Below are 23,757 nucleotides of genomic sequence, written 5' to 3'. Positions count from 1 at the left end.
GACGGACGTGGGCGTCCGCTGCTCCCCTTTTCGGTGGGCTCCCTTTGGGAGCACAGGGTGCCTTGGAGGGGCGCCCTGCCACAGGACGGCTTGCTGGGACCCCCTGGATTGGCAGCGGCCGCGGGGTGTGTGTCTCCAGCTTCGCCCCAGGAGCCGGGAAGTGCAGGAGGTGCACGGCAGTGCTGCATATCGCCGCACGTCTTCGCCAAGCGGAGCCTGGAAGGAAATAATCAATTCGAAGGCTACAGCTGAAGTGCGGTGAGGTGGGAAGTCTCCCCAAGTCTTTTGCTAATTTATTCAATTGATGAACTGCAGTCTTGTTAAAACTCCGTTTCAATCTTTGGAAGAGTTAAGATTGGAGGGGGGGGACTCCACCCCCCTCAGAAAAGCGGCATTTGTAATATCTCTCCCTCTCAGAGGAGAGAGAGAGAGAGAGAGCTTTAAATGGACTTCCACTTCTCTTAAGAAATGGGAGGATGACTTTTTATCACAATTGCAAGAGAAAGGATGGTTGGGCTGATCCTTCTTTAAACTACTTATGAGAACTTTGGACTTGCTGTTTCCTGACCTCCTGTGAAGGCTGAGACAAGATGGCCAACTTCCTTCTTCTTCTTTGACTTCACGAATGAGATTCCTCTCTTGGAAGATTTTCTGGCTTTGAACTTATTTTCCACCCCAGAGATTTCTAGGAGCCTCCTTTACTATATACTTCCCTTGGATCTGGAATACTGGACTCAACTATTTGGCTAAGAGCAGCATTGGAAGTCTAATATTCCCTTTTGGGTTTGCCTGCCTCGTGATCTCTCCCGGTTGTGCTTTTCCACAGACGCCATTTCTTTGCACAGACTTATAACTATCTCTGAGTTTCATGATGGGTCCTAAAAAATTACCGCCTGGCAAGGCTTCTTCGGCCCCGACATCTTCTACGTCCAGTCCGATTACTCAACAGTCACAACTGGGGTCATTTCTACAACCTAAAGCCCCCGAAGAGATTTCAAAGGATGTATCCGTTCACCAGATGCTTCAATCTCTCTTAAAGGGACAGGACGAATTGAAAAAACAACTGACAGATTTAAATGATCAGCTCAGAGAAACGCAACAGCAAGCCACACAAAATAAACAGAGAATAGGTGTACTGGAGGAGGGGGTGGTTGGGATGAGGGAGGAGGTTAGGACAATCCAAAGAGGGAATGTAGAATTTGAAAACCACATGATAAAAGTGGAATTCGAAAGGATGTCTTTTTTCCTTAGATTTCAAAATTTGCCAGAAACTGAGAATGAAGACCTTAAGGAGATTATGACCACAATATTAGCAGAATACATTAACAGAGATAAACAGAAGCTCTGGTGGAATATTGACCTGATTTATAGGATTAATTCAGCATACGCTAGAACACACAATGTTCAAGGGAAGTCCATGTTAAATTTCTTAGAAAGACCACAAGAAATGAGGTCCTAGGGCTCAAAGGGTGGGACCACTAAAATATAAACACAAAGAAATAACCATTCTTAAACAGATTCCAAAGAAAGTAAGAGATAAGAGGAAGAAATATTCCTCTTTAGCAAAGGAGTCTGGTTTAGGTGGTTATTGCCAGAAGGTATGTTGATTTTCTGGGAGGGCAGCAGAATTAGAATTAACACTGTGGTGGAAGCGGAGGCTTTCATTAAAAAACACAATGCCCTTCTAGACGAAACAGGGGATGGTACACAAGATATGAAGGAGGGAGGGGCCGAGGCTCTGCCAGAAGACAGGAGGAAGGATCCAACACTGAGAAGACTCAGGTCACAAAAATGAATTGAAACTTTATTGCAATTGTTGTTACAATGTAATTTTTGGAAGTGATACAAAAAATGATTGAATACACTGATGATTTAATGTAAAACCAAAACTGCCAATATCTACTCAAATGTTGATGCTTTTCTATTATTATTATTTTTTGTAAAGTTACGAGATTTGGGGGAATTACCTTCCCTCGCATGATGTAGCTGTCAAAATTTTCTATACCCTTTCTTTACCCTTTTTCCTTTAAAAAATTTGTAAAAACCAATAAAAACTTTTCAAAACAAAACAAAACATTACTCTGTACACAGCAGTACCGGCTTGACCCCTTTTAGAGTTATCGTGAAATATCTCTGGACTTGTTCGATTGTATTAATGTCTGATATGCAGTGTGGGTGCCAGACAAATGAGCTGTATTCAAGAATTGGTCTCTGAGTAATGTTTACAGTAGCTAGCAGTTTCTCTAATTGATGTTTCTCGTTCTTTGCAGTAACAAAGCAATTTCTTCACAAGGAGTGTATAGTCTGACAAGAACTGGTTTAAACCTGCTAAAGACAAGAACTGTATGTAGATCTGAACTCCAGTAACTTGCAAACTCATTATAATGTGACAGCCACACCTCCTGATATGATGAGCATGAACAAGATCATAATCAGGTTTTTTTTTGGACGTGATGAAATATTTCATGGTACATGTAAAGTTGCTGAGCATGAATGCTATATCACAAATGATTCAAATGACGTTCACCAAAGAAATAACTCGTTGTTGTGATTGTTAGTTGCGAAGTCATGTCCAACACATTGCGACTCCATGGACAATGTTCCTCCAGGCCTTCCTGTCCTCTACCATCCTCTGGAGTCCATTCAGACTCACACTGACTGCTTCAGTGACTCCATCCAGCCACCTCATTCTCTGTCATCCCCTTCTTCTTTTGCCCTCCATCTTTCCCAAGCATTAGGCTCTTCTCCAGTGAGTCCTTCCTTCTCATTAGGTGGCCAAAGTATTTGAGTTTCATCTTCAGGATCTGGCCTTCTAAAGAGCAGTCAGGGTTGATCTCCTCTAGGACTGACCGGTTTGATCGCCTGGCAGTCCAAGGGACTCTCAGGAGTCTTCTCCAGCACCGCAGTTCAAAGGCCTCAATTCTTTGTCACTCAGCCTTTCTTATGGTCCAACTTTCACACCCATCTATTGCAACTGGGAAAACCATAGCCTTGACTATATGCACTTTTGTTGGCAGGGTGATGTCTCCACTTTTTAGTATGCTGTCTAGATTTGCCATAGCTTTCCTACCCAGGAGCAAGCGTCTTTAAGAACTCATTCCAAACCCAATAATATTTGAACTTGAATTTCCCTGCCTTTCTAAGTTGTTGTTTACCTCTCTTTGGGTGAGATGCCTCTCCTTCCTTGTGTGCTTAAATAAAGAAATGCAGGGAGTTCTCCATTTACAACCATTCATTTAGTGACCGTTTGAGGTTACAGTGATGCTACAAAAAGGTGACTTATTATGACTATTTTTCACATGTAATGACCCTTGCAACATCCCCACAGTCATGTGATCAAAAATTGGATACTTAGCAACTGTAAGTTATTTACAGTGTCCCAGGGATTTTGCGACCTTCAGACTAGCAAAGTCAATGGGGAAGCCAGATTCACTTAACAACCGTGCTGGTAACTTTAACAATGGCAGGGATTCACTTAACAATTATGACAAGGTCCTACAATAGGGCAAAATTTACATAACAACTTGTTTTGCTTAGCAGTGGAAATTTGGGTCTCGTGAGTCAAGGACTATCTGAATTAATGTATATTGTGGGTTCACATCCCATTTGGGCACAATGGACACACTTGCCAACATTTACGGCTAACAAGTGCTTGGTGGAGAGGCGGTTCAGTCCAAGCGGGAATCAGGGATCATGTGAAAGTTGTGTCCAAAGAAATCAACCATCCTCAAACATAATTTTTCTTCCCCTCCCCACTCCCCCAAAATGAAAGAGTTTCTGGACTTTCTGTTGCAGCAAAGGTAGATCATTATAAAGAAACAGGAGGGTCACCAATTGGGACGTGCCTGGGCCAAACTCCTGGCCGCATCGTTGCCAAACCTGGCATATGATTGAAATAGGTATGGCAATTTCCAAAAGTTGATTCTTTCCCAGATGGCATTTGCCAATGAGATAAGCAGCTTAAGCAGCCTTGCAGAACAGCTTCAATATCAGCTGAATGTACTGCATGGCCTTGGCTCTGCTGGAGACAAAGGTGTGGCATTAACCACAAGGAGAAGTTGGCATTTCAATGCAATGCTTGTGTTGAGCAGGACGGATCCAAAGTCACCACAATTGGGAATGTCCTAAGTTGCCCTTTTTTAAAAAAAAAAAGTGCAGCTAGAGGTAAAATTGATTTCCATTGTTTAAAAAAAAATGAAACAATATCCATCTGGAAACCAGGCGTGGACTGCAACGGGTTCACCCAGGTTCGAGAGAACCCGTAGTTAACATTATGGCCGGTTCGGAGAAGCTCCAAATCTCACCCCTGCCTGGCCCTGCCCACCACACCCCTTTCCTCCCACCATGCCCCTCCCAGGAGTCTTCACGCAGCCTGTTTGGGATATGAAGTAAATGCTGAGCCTGCACAGATGCTCAGGGAGTGGGGGGGGGGGACGGGACACAGCCCTTCTGGAAGGCTTCTGGAGCCCGGGGGAGGCAGTTTTCGCCCTCCCAGAGGCTCAAGGAAAGCCTCCAAAGCCTGAGGAAGACAAAAATACCCCCCACTCGCCATGGTGCAGAAGGCTGACTAGGTCATTCCCACCATGGCTACACCCACCCAGCAACCGGAGAGGGAACCCGTTGCTGAAATTTTTGAAGCCCACCCCTGCCGGAAATAATTGAATCGCTTTCCTCCTCTCCCTTTCTCCCCTTCTCTCCCTCTCCCTCTCTCTTTCTCTCATGATCTACGTGCATTTTTACATGTGTTTTATCTCTCTGATCTTAAAAAAAACCTAACATCATCTTTTGAAAATGGCGGTTTACAGGTTTCACAAAACTTTGTTTTGAATGGAGAGTTTCCATTTCAGCTTTGGCCTTAAGATGGCAAATAGCACCATATCCAGAGGTGGGTTTGCTCCCAATTCGGCCTGGTTCGACTGAACCGGTAGTCGTGGTAGTGGGAGGCTCCATCCACCCACCCAGATGTGCACGTGCAGAAGCTCCTGCGTATGTACAGAAACGTTGCGCCCGTGCGCTTGTGTGCATGAGCGAACCGGTAGTAAACCGGTTAGCAACACACCACTCACCATATCCCAGCAATTGGGTCAAGCAGTATTAGCTTTCTTCCAGTTTTTCCCATGTTTCTGGTTTTTTTTTAATTCGTTCCTTCATTCATTCATTTGTTTGTTTGTTTTTGTTGCCACACAGCTCACTGATACAGTGACTCCAGTCAGCTTACAATACAATAAAAAATACCAAAAAAGGCAATACAAAGCAATTAACATTAGAAGAATTAAATACAAAGTTAAACAACAACAAGATGGTGCCTGACCTCTGGGTGAAGATCTTCTCTATCCAGTCAGTCACCCACAATGTAGCAGGACCTTGTCGTGGCCTCAGGTCAAGTGGCAGGGTAGACCTCACTTCCAAAGGGGGAGAATATTCCATAAAGCGGGGACTACAACAGAAAAGGTTCTTTTCCTGGACCGTGCCAACCGAAATTATTTGATCCTTAGCTACCTTCCAAATCTCTAACTTTATTTTTCCTGGGTTTCTGCCCCTGAATAAGCTGGTTGAGGGTGAGGAGGAGGTAAAGTGGAACATGTGGAGGGCAGAAAGGCGGAAGCCTAGCTGTGACCCAGGGGTGGGTTGCTGCTGGCGTTACTGCCGGTTTGCAACCTGTTTGCAATGTCCGCGTGCGCTGTTCAATGTAAATGCATGCGCGCAGAACAATTTGCAGTGAACTGCACACTCGCAGTCACTAAAATTCAAAATGGCAGTTCCCAAGCGGCAGTGAGGGAACCGGTTCAGGAGCGTGTCATGCCTCGGTCACTGCCGGTTCTGTGACCCAAGCCTGAATTCCACTACCAGAACCTCTCATGAACTGCAAGTCCACACGGTTCGCTCCTGCCATCCTCCCTTACATAGAGAAGAATGGTAGAAAGGTGGTGATAGAAAGGAAGAGGATGAATACAGTTGGAGGAGAAACAAAAATGGTAGCTGCAGACTTCAAAGCATTAGATGCCTCCACTTTACGATCTCCAATCTTCTGTATGGGACGGAAGTTGTTTATTAGCCCGGGGCCCTTTGAAGAATCCGTAGATGAGAGCGCTGAAGCAAATTTCCTGACCTATTGAAAGGAAGAGGAGTGGAGATGAAATCAAGAAAGGCATGATGGCGGCATTCCAATATTTGAGGTTGCCCCACAGAAAAGGGGGTCAACCTACTCTCCAAAGCCCCTGAAGGCAGAGCAAGAAGTAATGGATGGAAAGTAATCAAGGAGAGACCCAACTTGCAACAACTAAGGAAACATTTCCTGACAGTTAGAACAATTAATCAGTGGAACAACTTCCCCCCCAGAAGTTGTAAATGCTCCAACACCAGAGGTTTTTAATAAAAAAAATTGGACAAATATTTGACTGAAATGGTATAGGGAGCAAGAGTTTGGACTAGGAGTCCCTTCTAACTGTTATTCTGTTAGGCTGCAGTGTTTCTCATCACCAAAATGCATTAGAACAAATCAACAAGGCCAATATACAACTTGGGAGCCTAACAAAGCATTACAATATCCTCCTCATGTGCACCCTTGGTTACTTAAGAAACTCGGTTTTCAACTCTTCGTTGGAAATTCCCAGGATTGAGTTAATTTGTAATAAAAAAGAAAAGATTATCAGACAGATGGACAAGAAAGAAGGTTTTGGAGACTCGCCTCCTAAAACCTTCTTAAAAAATTACTTTGGGTAGCGAAAGGACATGGTGGCTCAGTGGCTAAGACGCTGAGCTTGTTGATCAGAAAGGTTGGCAGTTCGGCGGTTCGAATCCAAAGCGTCATGTAACGGAGTGAGCACCCGTTATTTGTCCCAGCTTCTGCCAACCTAGCAGTTTGAAAACATGTAAAAATGCAAGTAGAAAAATAGGAACCACTTTTGGTATGAAGGTAACAGCGTTCCGTGTGCCTTTGGCATTCAGTCATGCCGGCCCCATGACCACAGAGACATCTTTGGACAGTCTGGCTCTTTGGCTTTGAAACAGAGATGAGCTCCGCCCCCTAGAGTTGGGAACGACTAGCTCATATATGCAAGGGGAGCCTTTACCTTTACATAGCGAATGAAGTTGATTACCTACTATAGAGCTAGTCTTTGACTTGCAACCATTTGTTTAGTGGCTGTTCGAAGTTACAATGGCTTTGGGAAAAAAACTGTCTTATGACTATTTTTCACACTTATGACTATTGCAGCATCCCCATAGTCAAATGATCAAAATTCGAATGCTTGCTCATATTTATGGTGGTTGCAGTATCCTGGGATCATGTGATTCCCCTTTTGCGATCTTCTGACAAGCAAAGTCAATGAGGAAGCTAGATTCATTTAACAACCGTGCTAGTAACGTAACAATGGCAGTGATTCACCTAGCAACTGTGGCAAGAAAGGTTGTAAAATGGGGCACAACTCACTGAACAACCGTCTCATTTAGCAACAGGAATTTTGGGCTCAGTTGTGGCTGTAAGTCGAGGCCTACTTGTAATTCTTTCGTGGAGCCAAAGAGGAAAAAATGAACTAAAAAGGAGCTACCTATTTCTAGCAGAGCGCAATTCAGTGTCAAAACCACAAACTTTGCTTCCCTCTTGCAGGCAACCACAGCATTGACCTGGTTTGGCAACATCCTTTGACCGCTCATAGAGCCATGTTGTTTTTATTTCATCTCCAGCCCATGAGCAACATGGACCCAAGTCAGCCTTGGTTGTCCCTGTGTCGAAATAGTGTTTCCTACTGTATTCTGACACCATATAAAGCACGTACACTTTGTTAAATTATGTCAGAGAAAAGTCAGGTGCGCAGTGACTTAAAGCCAAAAAGAAAAAGCCGTGTGAAATGGATCAGCAACGGGGAGGACCAATTTCACGACAGAATTGTATTTGGCTGAGTCGGGAGGGCAAAGACTCAAAGCCCCATTTTGAGAGGAGTTCAGAGGGGAGAAACATTCCCAGGGGTGTCCTTGGGGAAGAGGAGGGGGGTGTCAAAAAAAGTCAAGATGGTATCCACAACTGAATGATCAAACGCCAGCTCTTTTTTTTACCTACAGGTAGTCCCCAACTTACAACCCTTTGTTTAATGATCATGCAAAGTTACAATGACACTGAAAAAAGTGACTTATGAACATTCCATCCATTGCAACATCCTTGTGGTCATGTACTCAAAATTTGGATTCTTGGCAACTAGCATGCATTTATGAAAGTTGCAGTGACCCAGGATTATACGATCACCTTTTGCAAACTTCCAACCAGCAAAGTCAATGCCGAAACCAAATTCACTTAACAACCATATTACTAACTTAACAACCACAATGATTCATTTGACAACTGTGGCAATAAAGGTAATAAAAAGAGAACAAAACTCCCTTAACAACTGTCTTGTTTAGCAATGGAAAGCTTGTTGTGGTCATAAGTTGAGGACTATCTGTATGCATCTCTCTATTTATGTTGCACATACTTTCTCCTTAACAAAGTCCTTTTATGGATTTTTCTGCTGGACTCCCAGCTTGTTGGAGAGAGAGAGAGTGGCTGAGCCAGGAGAAGGAGTATGGAACTCTGTTTCCTTCCCACCAAAGGTGGTTCCTATTTTTCTACTTGCATTTTCATGTGCTTTCAAATGGCTAGGTTGGCAGAAGCTGGGACAAGTAAAGGGAGCTCACTCCGTTACGCGTTGCTGGGGATTCAAACCGGCGAACTGCCAACCTTTCTGATCAACAAGCTCAGCGTCTTAGCCATTGCAAACTGTCAGAAGATTCCTATTCTATAGACCTGAGCCATAAAATGCCTAACTGAACTCTTCAGGTGTGGATTTTGTTGTTCAGGTCCTCCCGATACAACTGTATTCTTACCACTTTGGAAGGCAACAGGATGGGGTCAGCAAAGACGGTCCATATCACGGCCTCGTCACAGCCAGGGGTGGTGAGGGATCCAGGGTAGCGGTAATAACGGGTGAACCCATCATTGGAACCCATCAAATCCAGCAGAGAAAAAGAGCCTTCAAGAGACTCATCTTCACCTGTTCAGGAATCAAAGGAAAAATAGTTATGCCTTGCTTGCTCAACTGAGTTATTTTCAAGTATATTTTCACCCTGACTGCGAAAGAAAAAATGGAAAGCCAATTAGAGCTGAGACCCTTCTCACTATTGCTGTCAGGAAGGCAGTTCCTATTGCTACCCAAATTCAAATAAAACGTAAAATGCTTTATTTTATTGTTTTTTAAATAAAATTTAGAATCTCTTTGCGATCAACCTGAAATTTGGAAGATCTTGCAAATCAAGCAAGCAACAAGCACATCATGCAAGCTTGCATTTTTTTTGGTGAATTTGGTGATGATGGTGAGAGAAAGTTGGAAGAATTCCATGTATAGAATCACAGCCACGTTGGCATCTATAGCATGAAAGAGGTACAGGCCCCTGCTGTAGTAAGTGTGGAACATCAGATTAGGACTGAAGAGACGTGGGATCAAATCCCACCAGCCCTGAAACCTGTTGGGAGATGTTGCACATTCCTGCTGAATCATGCTGCTGCCTCTTTTAGCCTTGTGACTTTGTGCACAAGCTCTCCAGAGGCACCCTCTGCTGCCTCAATTCCTCAAGTGCTCTAAAAAAAGATTGGTCAAGTTCATGGAAGTGATGGAGAACAGTCTGCTCATGGGTGGGCTTCAAAAATTTCAGCAATAGGTTCTCTGCCCGATTGCTGGGTGGCATAGCCATGGTAGGCATGGCCTAGTTGGCCTCCTGCACCACGGGGGGGGGGGGGGGAGCCAAATTCCCCATTCCCCAGGCTCCGGAGGCTTTCCTTGAACCTCTGGGAAGGCGAAAACAGTTGGTCAACCACTAGGAGCGCTATATTCTGGACTAGATGGGGTCCAATTAGTGGGGCGACGCAAGTTTTTATATATCAATTAATAGCTTTTAGCCCATCCATCTTCACAAGACTGCTATGAGAAAAATATGGAGGGGACAGGAAATATGTTATCATCGTTGATCTCCCTAGACCAGTGGTGTGCAAACGTGGCTATTTTAAAATTGTGGACTTCAACTCCCAGAATTCCTCAGCCAGCATGGAACTTCAAATTTTGTGGAGTCCCTGATGCTCTCTGGCCTTGGTTGTTTGTTCTGCAGATCTTTCACTATCAAACTAGGTAACCTCATCAGTGCTAATGAATTTGCTCCCTATTTTTATAATTGCCCTAGAAGTGTTGATTGGGTGTGGTTTCACCCCTTGGTAGTTCCTTGATTAGGGCATTGTTTTCTGTTTGATTGTTCGTTTGTTTATCTCCTTGGTAGGCCCTTGTTTAGAGTATTGCATTCTGCTTGATTGTTTGTCAGGTGCTAATCCCTTTTGTAGGTCGGCTTATCTAGGTTGCTTATTTTATCTACTTTGATTTTTTTTAAAAAAAAGATTGGCAAGTCATTAGAAAGGCATGTCAGGACAAGACAGGGAAATGGTTGGAGAAATCAGCCCACTGGACGAAACCAGTTGCAAAGTGGAAGCATCCATTTACCAGCCCATTATGGAAGCCAGTGTGAAGTCTTAGAGATATAAGAAGATCCAAACATCTCTCCAGAAATCCAGCAAACTTACCTTTTTTGGAAATTTTTTTGACGTTCTTCGCGAACCATTCCCATGCCTCTACCGTTTTGCTCTTAGCCTTCTCAGATTCCTTCAAAAAGGAAGAAAGAATAGGAGGGGATGTCAGGCATGGAAGAACAGTCAATGTTATGTACATGTTCAAATTAACTAATTTATTGCTAAAAGCCTATGCACAAGAATTTTTCCAGTTAATGGTTAGAGTTAGAGTTAGATAAGATCAATGACAGTGAAAAGAAGTTAGACTTAGCTCTTTTGTAGCTGGATAGGGATTCTAGACCAATCCCTCTTTTCAGTCCGCCCCCTGCCTCTTCCAGTGCTTTTCTTCCATAACACTCAAGAATTTGGGGATGAAACAAATTTGGACATTGAAGAGTCTCTTCCCCTAACCAACTGCTTCCAATTTTCCACCCCTCTGTAATTTTAGAGTCAAAACCATAAACACAGGGAGGCATTCCTGATTGACACTGCTGATAGCATATTATGAAACTTACAGTGAAAAAATACTGGCTTGGCAATGTTAGTTTTTGATGTCTGTTTGTGCCACCTAGCAGTGGTTTCTAGTTTTGCAATGCAAATCTAATAGCCTTAAATGCAACTTATTGCAATTGAAATGCTGAAAATATACAACAGCCAATTATCCACCCCAAAAGTGCTTCTTAAGACAATATTTCACATCAATTGGGGAAAATGAGCTATAGTTTGTAGGGAAATAGATTCCCCTCATCTCTTTCATTTACATTACACTCAAGTGGTGGCTGGGAGCAGACAGGGAAAAAAGGAAGCACAGAATCAAAGCATATTTTGAGAATCGGATTAATTGCTTTTGTCTTTTTTTATTTTTCTCTTGGTTTCTTCTTCAAAGTTGCAAAACTATTGATTCCCTCACTTTGGATCAATTAATCAATGGGAAAAATACAAAGATTTTCATACTCATTTCTCTGACAGAATGAATTTCTATACAGATGGTTTTCAGTATAGGACTGTAATTGAACAAGTAATTAAGTTGTGTCATAAAACTGGTGACGTAGGTTACTATGTCACCAGACCTAATTTTACAAACTTTTTTGTGGCAGCCATTAAACGAATGCAGCAGTTGCTAAGTGAACCCTTTGTTTGCTATGGGTGAAGCCAAAAGTAAATGTCGGTTTTAGCAAAAAGATTATAGTAGTCATGTGACCAAGGGGTACTGCATATGGCTATAAATACAGGCAGGTTGGTGAACACCCAAAATGTGATCACGTGATTACAGGACGGTGGTGGAAATCAGAAATTCAAATCAGAGTTGTAAATATCTTTTAGGGAGGTTCGTCGTAACTTTGAGCCACTTTTTGGGGGCTTGATGAAATGTTACATGGTACATATAAAGTTGCTGAGCAAGAATGTTATATCACAATGACTCAAATGACGTTCACCAAAGAAAGAACTCATTGTTGTGGTTGTTAGTTGCAAAGTCATGTCCAACCCATCGCCACCCTATGGACAACATTCCTCCAGGCCTTTCTGTCCTCTACCATCCTCTGGAGTCCATTTAAGCTCATGCCTACTGCTTCGGTGACTCCATCCAGCCACCTCATTCTCTGTTGTTCCTTTCTTCTTTTGCCCTCATTCTTTCCCAGTATTAGGCTCTTCTCCAGTGGATCCTTCCTTCTCATTAGGTGGCCAAAATACTTGAGTTTCATCTTCAGGATCTGTCCTTCTAAAGAGCAGTCAGGGTTGATCTGCTCTAGGACTGACCGGTTTGATCGCCTGGCAATCCAAGGGACTCTCAGGAGTCTTCTCCAGCACCACAGTTCAAAGGCCTCCATTCTTTGGTGCTCAGACTTTCTTTTTGTACATTTTTGTAAATATCTTCCTTATCTTACTACCTGGTTTTTATAGATTGGCATATTTGCCCAATGATTTGGATTGGAAGCTCACCTCGATAAAAAATGCCAGCACTGCGATGCCCTTTGGATCCTTCACAGCATTTGCTATGCTAACGTTGTTTCTGGTATGTACGATGTGCAACTGAAGAGAGAACACAAAGATTTTGTGAGACATGTGCTTCTCCTTGGTAACCTGATTGTATATAGACCAAGCTTCCTTACCTGATTTTTATTTACTTTATTTATTTGAATCCCGTCTTCATTAGTTTTACAAATAACTCAAAATCGTGAACATATCCAACACAACTCCTTCCTCCTATTTTCCTCACGGCAGCAATCCTGTGAGGTGATTAGGCCGAGAAAGAATGACTGGCCCAAAGTCACTCAAAGGCAGTGGTGGGATTCAAAAATTAACCCTCCTGCCTCTTGTTTTCTCCACAACAACAATCTCTTAATGCAGATTGGGCTGAGAAAGTGTGACTGGCCTAATGTTACCTTTCAATGCTAAAGAAGAACTAGAACTCACAATCTCCCAGTTTCTAGTCTAGCATCTTAACCACTGACTCTTGAAGTCTATACAACACGAGCAGGGATGGGCTGCTATAGGTTCCACCGGTTTCAGGAGAACCCGTAGCTAACATTATAGCCAGTTCGGAGAACCTCCAAATCTCACCCCTGGCTGGCCCCTCCCCCTCCCTCTCCCAGGAGTCTTCCGGAACGTCTGGGAGGCCCATTTTCCCCACTCCCCGAGTCTCCATACAGTCCGTTTTGGATGCAAGGTAGGTACAGGGCCTGCGCGGAGGCTCGGGGAGTGGGGAAAACGGGCCTCCCAGAAGTTTCGGAAGGCCAGAAATGTTTCCGTCTTCTGGAGGGCCTCCAGAGTCCAAGGGAGGCAGTTTTCACCCTCCCGGAGGCTTGAGGAAAGCCTAGGGAAAGGCAAAAACAGTCCCCCTGCCATGGTGCAGGATGCCGACTAGGCCACACCACCATGGCCACACCCAGCCAGCAACCGAGCAGAGAACCCATCGCTGAAATTTTTGAAGCCCACCCCTGAACATGAGGGATATCACATTGGGAAAAGTTGATATATGCAACCAAGCCAAGATAGGTGTTACAGTTTTCCCTTGGAGATGTGGAAGTTAAGATCCCATGTGGCCCTTGGGAATCTGAGATACAGTCCCCAGCACAGTTACAGAAGCTGCCAGAAGGTTGCTATTCTGAATGCGATAGAAACTATAAAACACATGGAACTTAATGCGTCAATGCAATGCAATTAATGTGACTTTAAACCATATATTTAATTGAACCCTTGAACTAACTCCATTTCATTTGGGAAATGTGCCCGTGGTTGCATTCCAAGTCTGGCTTCAGTCCTTGAAATATTGCAAATTCTTACATTCTGTGCAAAAGCTATAATTGGGAGGAGGACAATCAATTTCAGAAATTGCAACATGGCAAACTCAGTCCTGAAAGCTCTTGGTTTTCCCAAGCTTCAGGCAAATTTCCAGAGGAGTTAACCTTGTTACAGATAATCCTTGACCACAATTGAGCCCAACATGTCTGTTGCTAAGCAAGACAGTTGTTGAGTTTTGCCCCATCTTACAATCTCTTTTGCCAGAGTTGATAGATGAATCACGGCAGTTGCTGTGTTGTACTAACATGGTTGTTAAGTGAATCTGGCTTCCACATTGACTTTGCTTGTCAGAAGGTCACAAAAGGGGATCACATAGCCCCAGGACACTGCTATCGTCATAAATATATGCTAAATTTTGATCGAGTGTCCGTGGGGAATGCTACAAGAGTCGTAAGTGTGAAAAATGCTCCTAAGTCATTTTTTTTCAGTGCCGTAACTTTGAATCATCACTAAACGAATGGTTGTACCTAAGTCGAGGACTATCTGTAACCGGCAGCAGCTAAAACAATTGCTTATGCTGTACTAAAGCAGTATCAATAGACTCTTTTGGGGCACAAAAAGGAGAATTCCATGTAAGTCTACTGTGGAATCTGATCTCACCTCCATTGAGTATGGTTTGCCATCAATCTGATGCTCCGAACCAGGTCCTGTGGCACTGTCTCCCCAGTGAAGGTGAAAGGATTTGGCTGTATAGCGGGCGGGAAGGCCGAAACCAGCAAGATGAAGACCATCTTCCAGGGATACATCAGCTGGAGAAAAGAGAAAAGAAAAATCCAGCTCTGTGCTCAGCGTCCTAGATCCAGTCTTCAACCTTCGGAGGCTTTTGATTGTGGGACTTTAGCCCAAAGCACTTCAAGAGCCCAAGTTTGCTTTCCTTTGAGCTATAATCAAGGGTGGGTAACCATGGCAACTTTATGACCGGTGGACTTCAACTCCCAGAATTCCTGAGCCAGCATGGGGGACTTGAAGTCCACCGGTCCAATAAAGTTGGCATAGTCATCCACTCCTGAGCTAAATGCTAGAAATGAGAATCAATTATGCTAATTCGTGCGGTTGAAAATACAGTTGGTCCTCGATTTATGACTACTATTTATTTATTTATTTATGACTATTATTTGTTTGTTCGTTTTGTCAAACGTACAAGATAACAGGTATTAGTATAAAGATGGACATGAACAAGGAATTGAGCATAAATAAATAGGGACAGTAGGACAGGGATGGTAGGCACACTGGTGCGCTTACGCACAATTGGGATCACAAATTCAGTCATTAAGCAATTCTGTTATTAAGCAAGCCATCATGTGACTGGACCTGATCTTACAATCATTTTTACTGCAGTTATTAAGCAAAGCACTGGGGTGTTCAACAAATCTAGTTTCCCAACTGATTTTGCTCGTGGGAAGATGGTGGGAAGATCACAAATCACAACTGTGTGACTGCCAGGTGCAACAAGTGTTATAAATGTGAGCCAGTTGCTAACACCCAAATTGTAATGACATGATTTGCAGGGATGATGCAACAGTTATCACTTCAAGGCCATCATAACGCCATCTGTCTGAAACGGTATATGGTTTCCTGCCTAGGCAGGGGGTTGGACTAGAAGACCTCCAAGGTCCCTTCCAACTCTACTATTGTATTGTATTGTATAACTTCAACTTGTCATTAAATGAACAGTCATAAGTCAAGGACTGCCTGTATGAACTGTACACCTTCTGAAGATTTCAACTGATCTGGGTTGCCTGTTTTCCCCATCCTACATTTACCAGAGGCTATAACTAGGTAAAGCCAAAGGTTCCCCTTGTACATATGTGCTAGTTGTTCCCAACTCTAAGGGGCAGCTAGGGAATAGACCCAAAAGAAGACCAATAAAGATGTTTAGGGAACTGGAAGCTAAAGGATATGAAGAAGTGTTGCAGGAAGTTTAATGAAAAGAAGGACTAGGGTGATATGATAGCAGTGTTCCAATATCTCAGAGGCTTCCACAAAGAAGAGAGAGTCAGGTTATTCTCCAAAGCACCTGAAGGCAGGACAAGAAGCAATGGGTGAAAACTAATCAAGGAGAGAAGCAACCTAGAACTAAGGAGAGATTTCCTGACAGAACAATTAATCAGTGAAACAACTTGCCTCCAGAAGTTGTGAATGCTCCAGCACTGGAGGTTTTAAAGATGTTGGATAACCATTTGTCTGAAGTGGTGTACGGTTTCCTGCCTAGGCAGGGGGTTGGACTAGAAGACCTCCTAGGTCCCTTCCAACTCTGTTATTCTATACTGTCACAGGTGTTCCTTCTTGCACTTTGGCTGTTTGATTGGAGTGTGTGCCCCACCCCCCTGCTGTTCCTATTTTAGGACTAGAAACATTTTCATTTTAAAAGAGTGCATGAGAATTCTATATGCAAGAAATCGAAAGATACATAATCCCCACAAGAGAAGAATGGATGGAAAAAGGGATGGAGCTAGCAGAGATGGCAAAAGATTCTTTTAAGAGGGGAAAAGAAATATTTCCAGGTTTGTGTCGACCATTTCTGGACTTTGTGCTGGGAACAAAACAAAATGAATTCTTGGCATTGAATCTAGTTTGTTGTTACATAAATGGCTAGTATTTTGTTTGTTTGTTTGTCCCTGCCTTTATTTATGCAAATGACTCAAGGTGGCAAACATACCTAATATGCCTTCCTTTTCCTATTTTCCCCATAACGACAACCCTGTGAGGTGAGGTGAGCTGAAAGAGAATGACTGGCACAAAGTCACCTAGCTGGCTTTCATGGCTAAGGTACGACTAGAACTCACAGCCTCCTGATGTTTGGCCAAGGATACCCAGTTGGGTTTCATGCCTAACATGGGATTTGAACTCATTGTCTCTCATTTTCTAGCCCGGTACCTTAACCATTGGACCAAACTGGCTCTCTAGTACTTGTTATGTTGGTAAAATCAGCAGTGGGATTCACTTACCTTCCTTACTGATTCGCCAAATGTGGGCACATGTGCAGTGTACCTGTGCATGCGCAGTGCTTGTGAATTACATTGGGGGAGGAGGGGGGAGCTTCCGCAGCCACCACTACCAGCTCACCTGAATATCACTTCCGGGTATAAAATAAAAGTTGAGGCTATACAGTAATTCTATTTTGTATTTCATTGTGCTGAAAATAATTGGAAAACAGTGCTTCTTTTTTCTTTCCCCCTTCTTCCCTTTTTTTCTACTCTATTTTCATTTGTATTTCATATCATGATAATTTTAATAAAATTGCTGAAAACACAACACAGTAACTCACCTGTTTTCCCAGTATTCTTGATTACCAGCAGCTTTTTGGGGTTGTCATAACCAACAAGATCCACAGGACCCAGACTGGGGTTGTGGGAAGCGTCTCGCCGAATAATGTTGATGGGTGATTGTCTCTTGCCGTTGCAATGGCCAAGAGATATCCAGGTTTTAGGACCTTCCCAGCAATCCCCCCAAAAAGGGATAGTCATTAGACTGGAAGTGCCAAAGAAATACATTTAAAAAAAAAAAAACAGATGGATTCTAGCTTTCCTAAAGGCTACAATCTCTGCTGGATATCCTGCGCAAGGTTAGCAAATCATAAGAAAAGGATTTTCTCTTCTTTTAACTACAAAGTAAAGCCGTGGGATGAGATATATTCGCAAAGCTGAGTTTTGGAATTTAAATGCAATGGACGATCTCTGGCTGAGACGAAGTACGACTTGTGATCTAAGGCAGTGATGCCTAACCCTTTTGTCCTCGTGTGCCAAAAGTGTGTGTGCGCGCAATTGTGTGTGTGTGCCTATACCCATAATGCAATGCGCATGTGAAACCCTTGCCACCTGCAGATGTGCGCACAACCCCCCCCCCCCCCGCTCCCACACCTCCCCAAGCATGTGCGTGCAACCCCCCTCCCCTTAACTTCATTTTGGGCCTAGCAGGCCTTTCTGAAGCCTCCTGGGACCAGAAATGGGGCGTGGGGGCTGCTTCCCCCCACACTGTTCCCCGCCCCATGTACGTGTGCACAACCCCCCAGTGCATGTTCCGTGTCTCCTGCATGCATGGCAGAGGCATGAAAATCAGCTGGCCAGTGGGAGGTGCGCACCCATGTCCGGTGGAACTGAGCTGGGCGATGGCTCGCCTGTCCACAGAGAGAGCTCCTCATGCCACCTGTGGCACACATCATGTAAGTTCCCCATCCCAGATTTAAGGGGCCAAAAGGAAAAGTAGCTCTGTTTTTCTTACCACAATGTGGCTCCGTGTAACACCAGGGTCCTATAAAGGAAAGAAATAGGGTGAGCTAGACTTCTAGCAATCCCAAGAATTTTTTGGAACTAGGGTGTCTAAAAGTTATGGCAAAAAAGTCAAAATGGCCACCCTAAGCAAGCACCCTTGCTTAGTTTTGGACCACTAGAACACCTCCAAGGCCCCTTCCAACTCTGTTATTCTATTCTATTCTGTTCTGTTCCTATTCTATTCCATTCCATTCCGTTCTGTTCTATTCCTATTCTACTCAGTTGCCGAACGTCTAAATTTTGATCATGTGACATTGGGAAAGCGGCAATGGTCACAAGTATGGAAAATGGTCCTGTTACTTTTTCTAGTGCCATTGTAATCTCGAATGATCACTAAACGTTGTAAGTTGAGGACCACCTGTACTTCTGTGAACGCTAGCGTCATTTGACTTCGCCTGCCTTCCACCTGCCTCTCAACAGGAAGTCAACTCTACCAATCAGCATGCAAGACGTGCATTTCCCCACACTTGGGAGTTGTACACGTTGAGCTGTCTGCAGTTATCTGCAACCTCCACTTGTACATCAACCCCTCCGCAACATGGTTGTGTGTTGACACTTATGCGCAGTCACGGACAAATCAAAATCAAGCTTAAGCCCAGCTCTGCTTGAATTCTGTTCTGGTACGAATTTAGGGCTGAATTTAGTGGACTAGTTTCTTGTGCATAGGCCTGGGCATGAAATCTAGACTGCAACTTAACACATGCTCTGGATCCTTGCCCCTGTCAGGATGCTTTGAATCCAGCCATAGTCCTTCTAACTTCCATGTATTTTTCATGGCCTCCAAACCAAAGTGTTTAGTCACTGCTTTTTCTCCAACCCATCTCCAATCTAGCATTTCCCATCCAGGCTCAACCTTGTTAGCTTTTCAAAGTTGAGGAGCCAAATCCATCCAAAGAGGGTCTGGTTGAACTCTGGAAGGATTTAATGCTCTTCTGCTGCCCCCCACCTCCCCATCAACACACTTCCTAAATAGGGTTGCATTACCTTCAGAGCTGGCGTAACATCCACTTGGAAGCCAAAAGACCACCATGAGGGTGGTGAGTATCTTGAGAGAATCCATGAGGCAGGATTTTGTCCGGCTATGGGGAAAAGTGCAGGCCGATTGGTTAATCCACAAGGCGAACATTAGTAATAAAAGCCCTGGTGGCACAATGATTAGAATGCAGGATTGCAGGCAAACTCCGCCCACAGCCTGGAGTTTGATCCTTACAGGCTCAAAGTTGATTCCACCTTCCAAGGTCAGTAAAATGAGGACACAGGTTGTTGGGGTCAATACTCTGACATTGTAAACTCCCCAGACAGTTCTAAAGCACTATGGGGCAGCATATAAGTCTATTATAATTAATAGTAGAGGTATAAAGTGTTTCTTTTTCCTGGCCTGCTTTAGGATGTGTGAACTCCCAGAATTCCCCAGCCTTCCAGAATTCTGGGCGAGGAAGTCCATACATCTTCAAGTAGCCAACATTAAAAAAAACACTTATATGAACTATAGTAGCACTTATTTAGCATTAATAGGAGTAATAATACTAGTGGGATAAACAAATGGTAGTAGCAATACTAGTAGTATAATAAGCATCATGATTGTGGCAACAAAGCAGAAAATATATAGATAGATAGATAGATAGATAGATAGATAGATAGATAGATAGATAGATAGGTAGGTAGGTAGGTAGGTAGGTAGGTAGGTAGGTAGGTAGGTAGGTAGATGATAGATAGATAGATAGATAGATAGATAGATAGATAGAGATAGATAGATAGATAGATAGATAGATAGATTATAAATATAGATATATAGACATATAGATACATAGACATATAGATTAGCTATCTATACCTGTCTGTCTATCTGTCTGTCTGTCTTTCTGTCTGTCTATCTGTCTATCTATCTATATAATCTATCTAATCTAATCTATCTAATCTATTTTATCTATCTATCCATCTAGACATCAGAAATCATTTATGAGAAACTAAGCAAGAGATGAAACTTTATTCAAAAGAAAAATCAATGCTCAGTCTTAGCGTATGATTAATATCAACAATCATCATACAAGTTAGACATTATATCAAGTTTATGAACATATACTTGGTAAACCTAATGGCTAAACAATTTGCTGAATTCTTTCCTGCAGTTGTTTTAAATCCTTAAAATTAGAATTATTTCAAATTACTCCCCATAGCAATGCTGAATTCTAGAATCTTTTGAAAACAGGATTAATGGCAACTGATTGCATTTGTTCTTTGCAATTGTTGGTTTTCTTTTAAAATATTAGAGGCTTCATGGGCTGCTGATGCAGCTATAAACAAAAAGGATGTGTATAAACAATATAGGATTGTTTATACATATAATCAGTTGTCACGTCCCAACATTCAGTTCTGGCACCAGAATGCCGAGATAAAAAGCTGAGTGTTTTGGGTGTAGTAGTTTGGTGTAGTAGTTTGGTTGCCAAATTTTGAAAGAAGTAATCTATGATTGAACATGCACATTTGCATCGGGCACCAGAAGCCACAACTAACTTCCACAGCGCAAAGCAAACACTTATATAACAACAAGGAACGTGAGATAATGAGACCATGGATAAGGAGTTGTCGTACATGTTGCAACAGAGGAGAAATTTCTGTACACATACAAAAACTTTTAGGAGTGAGTACTGTATAAGCTGAAACATTTAAAAAAAACGACACGAGGCTAAGTGTTATCATATGATGAAAGATAACAGCGCTGAGTTCTAATTAACTCAGACCTCCTTACCACAAGATGTGATAACAAATGTATGAGACAAATTCACAGGAAACCAAATCATCGCTTTCTAAATGAAGCTTCCCTTTTTCTGGTAACTTTGTGCTCGCAACATTTTTGTGCTCAGATTAAGGGACAGGAAAGATGAGATTGCTTTCATGCCTTGTTTGATAGCAGTGTTCCAATATTTGAGGAGCTGCTACAAAGAAAAGGCCGGCAACCAGAAGGCAAGACAAGAAACAGTGGATGGAAACTAATCAAGAAGATAAGCAATCTGGAATTAAGGAGAAATTTCCTAATGGTGAGAACAATGAACCAGTGGAACAGCTTGTCTTCAGAAGTTGTGTGTGCCCCGTCACCAGAGACTTTCAAAAAGAGACTGGACACCCATTTATCTGAAATGGTATAGCGTGTGTGTCCCTTACAACTCTGTTATTGAGTTCTGTTATTCTACTATTTCTATATAGGAAGGAGGATTTTATACCTTCCTTTCTTCCTTCGTTACCTTCTCTTCCCTTCCCTTCCCTTTTTATTTATTTATAATTTATTTTATTGTTTTCATGCCTCATTTCTGTATATCAAGGAGGGTTTGATACATTTATTTCTTTAAGTTTTATCCCGCTTTTATTACTTGAGTTATTTGTAAGAATAATAGATGTGGGACTTAAACAAATAAACACACCGAAGACAGCAAAATTTATAATATTCCTTCCTCCTCCTATTTCCCCCATAACAATACCCCTGTGAGGTGGGCTGGACTAAGAAAGAGAGAGGGAGGGAGGGAGGGAGACGGAGACAGACACTGGTTCAAAGTCACTCATTTGATTTTCATGTTCAAGGGAGGACTACAACTCACAGTGTCCTGGTTTCTATGTCAGCACCTTAAACCACTACACCAAACTGGCTGTACATTATTACATTATTCTCAGAAAGAGGGTACGAAAATATAAGAACTAGAAGTAAAATTATCTGTGTAAAACACATTAATAGAGTTGGCACAATTAATAAAGTTAAATAAAGTAAGAAGTATAGTATTAGATATTTAAAATATTGGTATTAAACTGGAATAGATAAATAATAAATAGGATTGTAAATTTGAATTGTTATTGCACAAAATATTTGTACCCAGATGACACACTGTTTAATGGATGATGGCTTGTTTATATTATAATAAAATAAAAAACTTATTAGAAAAAAGAAAATGGCTATGAAAATTGATGGGTCCGTGGAGTGATATTGAGTAGCATTTATTTTCTTAGTAAACCATAGAGACCGTAAAGGGCCTTGATCACCACTAAAAATAGCCAGAAATTCAAAATCTTCCCCATTAGAAAGGTGCTCACCCACGATCTATCACCAAATAAAACTCTCACAGCATCAGTCATCCAGCTTATCCAAATTTCTAACCCATCTTTTGTCATTTAAAACCCAACCACTGGAAGGCTCACCTATCTGGCAGATGTCTCTTTCTGTCCTTCTATGACAAGGTGGCAGCGATGATGACAGAAGCATCCTTCCTTCTTTTTATATGTGTGTCTCTGCCTCTCTCTCTCTCTGTGTGTGTGTGTGTGTGTGTGTGTGTGTGTGTGAGTGAGTGTGTGGGCAAGCAATAAGGTCACCACCCTTCTTCTAATGGGGCGGGTGGAATTACTTGCAAAGGAGGGTGAGTTACAGCGAAGGAAAAGAAAGAGAAGCAGGTCATAAAGGCTACAGACTCCTAGCCCTGAATACATGTACAAGGAAGGGATGGGTGAGCAATCAAGAGTTACACAATTTTTAGGAAATCTTCTTCGCAGGAGCCGCCTTTTTAGACAAGGATGTAATCTGTTAAGTCTTTCCTTTCCTGGTTTTGTTGGGATCTAGGTCTGAATGTAACCACTGGGCTCTTTCTCCCCCCCCCCCTTCCCCCAAAGAGATCTCCAAGGTCCTTTCCAGCTCTATTCTGATTGATTTGTATTTATTAGTTTATTACATGTACAAGATAGCAGGTATAAATATAAACATGGATATGTATGAAAGAAATGAAAACAAATAAATGGGGATGGCAGGACAGGGACGGTAGGCATGCGACACGATTATACAATACAATACAATAGTAGAGTTGGAAGGGACCTTGGAGGTCTTCTAGTCCAACCCCCTGCCTAGGCAGGAAACCCTATACCGTTTCAGACAAATAGCTATCCAACATCTTCTTAAAGACTTCCAGTGTTGGGGCATTCACAACTTCTGGAGGCAAGCTGTTCCACTGATTAATTGTTCTCACTGTCAGGAAATTTCTCCTCAGTTCTAAGTTGCTTCTCTCCTTGATTAGTTTCCACCCATTGCTTCTTGTTCTACCCTCAGGTGCTTTGGAGAATAGTTTGACTCCCTCTTCTTTGTGGCAACCTCTGAGATATTGGAACAATGCTATCATGTCTCCCCTAGTCCTTCTTTCTCTTAAGCTAAACATACCCAGTTCCTGCAATCGTTCTTCATATGTTTTAGTCTCCAGTCCCCTAATCCTCTTTGTTGCTCTTCTCTGCACTCTTTCTAGAGTCTCCACATCTTTTTTACATCGTGGTGACCAGAACTGAATGCAGTATTCCAAGTGTGGCCTTACCAAGGCATTATAAAGTGGTATTAACACTTCATGTGATCTTGATTCTATCCCTCTGTTGATGCAGCCTAGAACTGTGTTGGCTTTTTTGGCAGCTGCTGCACACTGCTGGCTCATATTTAAATGGTTGTCTACTAGGACTCCAAAATCCCTTTCACAGTTACTACTACTAAGCAAGGTATCACCTATACTGTACCTGTGCATTCCATTTTTGTTGCCTAAATGTAGAACCTTACTCTTGATTGATATATAGGGCCCTGCAATCAAT

At 42.6% G+C, this 23,757-nt stretch overlaps 1 protein-coding gene across 1 annotated transcript; it reads right to left on the bottom strand.

Annotated features, from left to right (window-relative positions):
• Positions 1-4,722: 4,722 nt before the first annotated feature.
• On the bottom strand, positions 4,723-22,413 carry LOC309382263 (carbonic anhydrase 4-like). Its single transcript, XM_081933854.1, has 9 exons — positions 22,342-22,413; positions 19,141-19,235; positions 18,107-18,136; positions 17,154-17,318; positions 14,486-14,634; positions 12,524-12,613; positions 10,598-10,676; positions 8,860-9,026; positions 4,723-6,109 (listed from the first exon to the last, which is right to left on the bottom strand). Exons 2-9 carry the CDS (start codon positions 19,214-19,216, stop codon positions 5,900-5,902), a joined length of 966 nt encoding a protein of 321 aa, XP_081789980.1. The 5' UTR covers positions 19,217-19,235; positions 22,342-22,413; the 3' UTR covers positions 4,723-5,899.
• Between the last annotated feature and the right edge of the window lie 1,344 nt (positions 22,414-23,757).

This window comes from Natrix helvetica (assembly GCF_964273705.1).
Source record: "Natrix helvetica genome assembly, chromosome: Z".
Classification (NCBI taxonomy): Eukaryota; Metazoa; Chordata; class Lepidosauria; order Squamata; family Natricidae; genus Natrix; species Natrix helvetica.
This window is presented reverse-complemented; position numbering and strand designations above follow the sequence as displayed.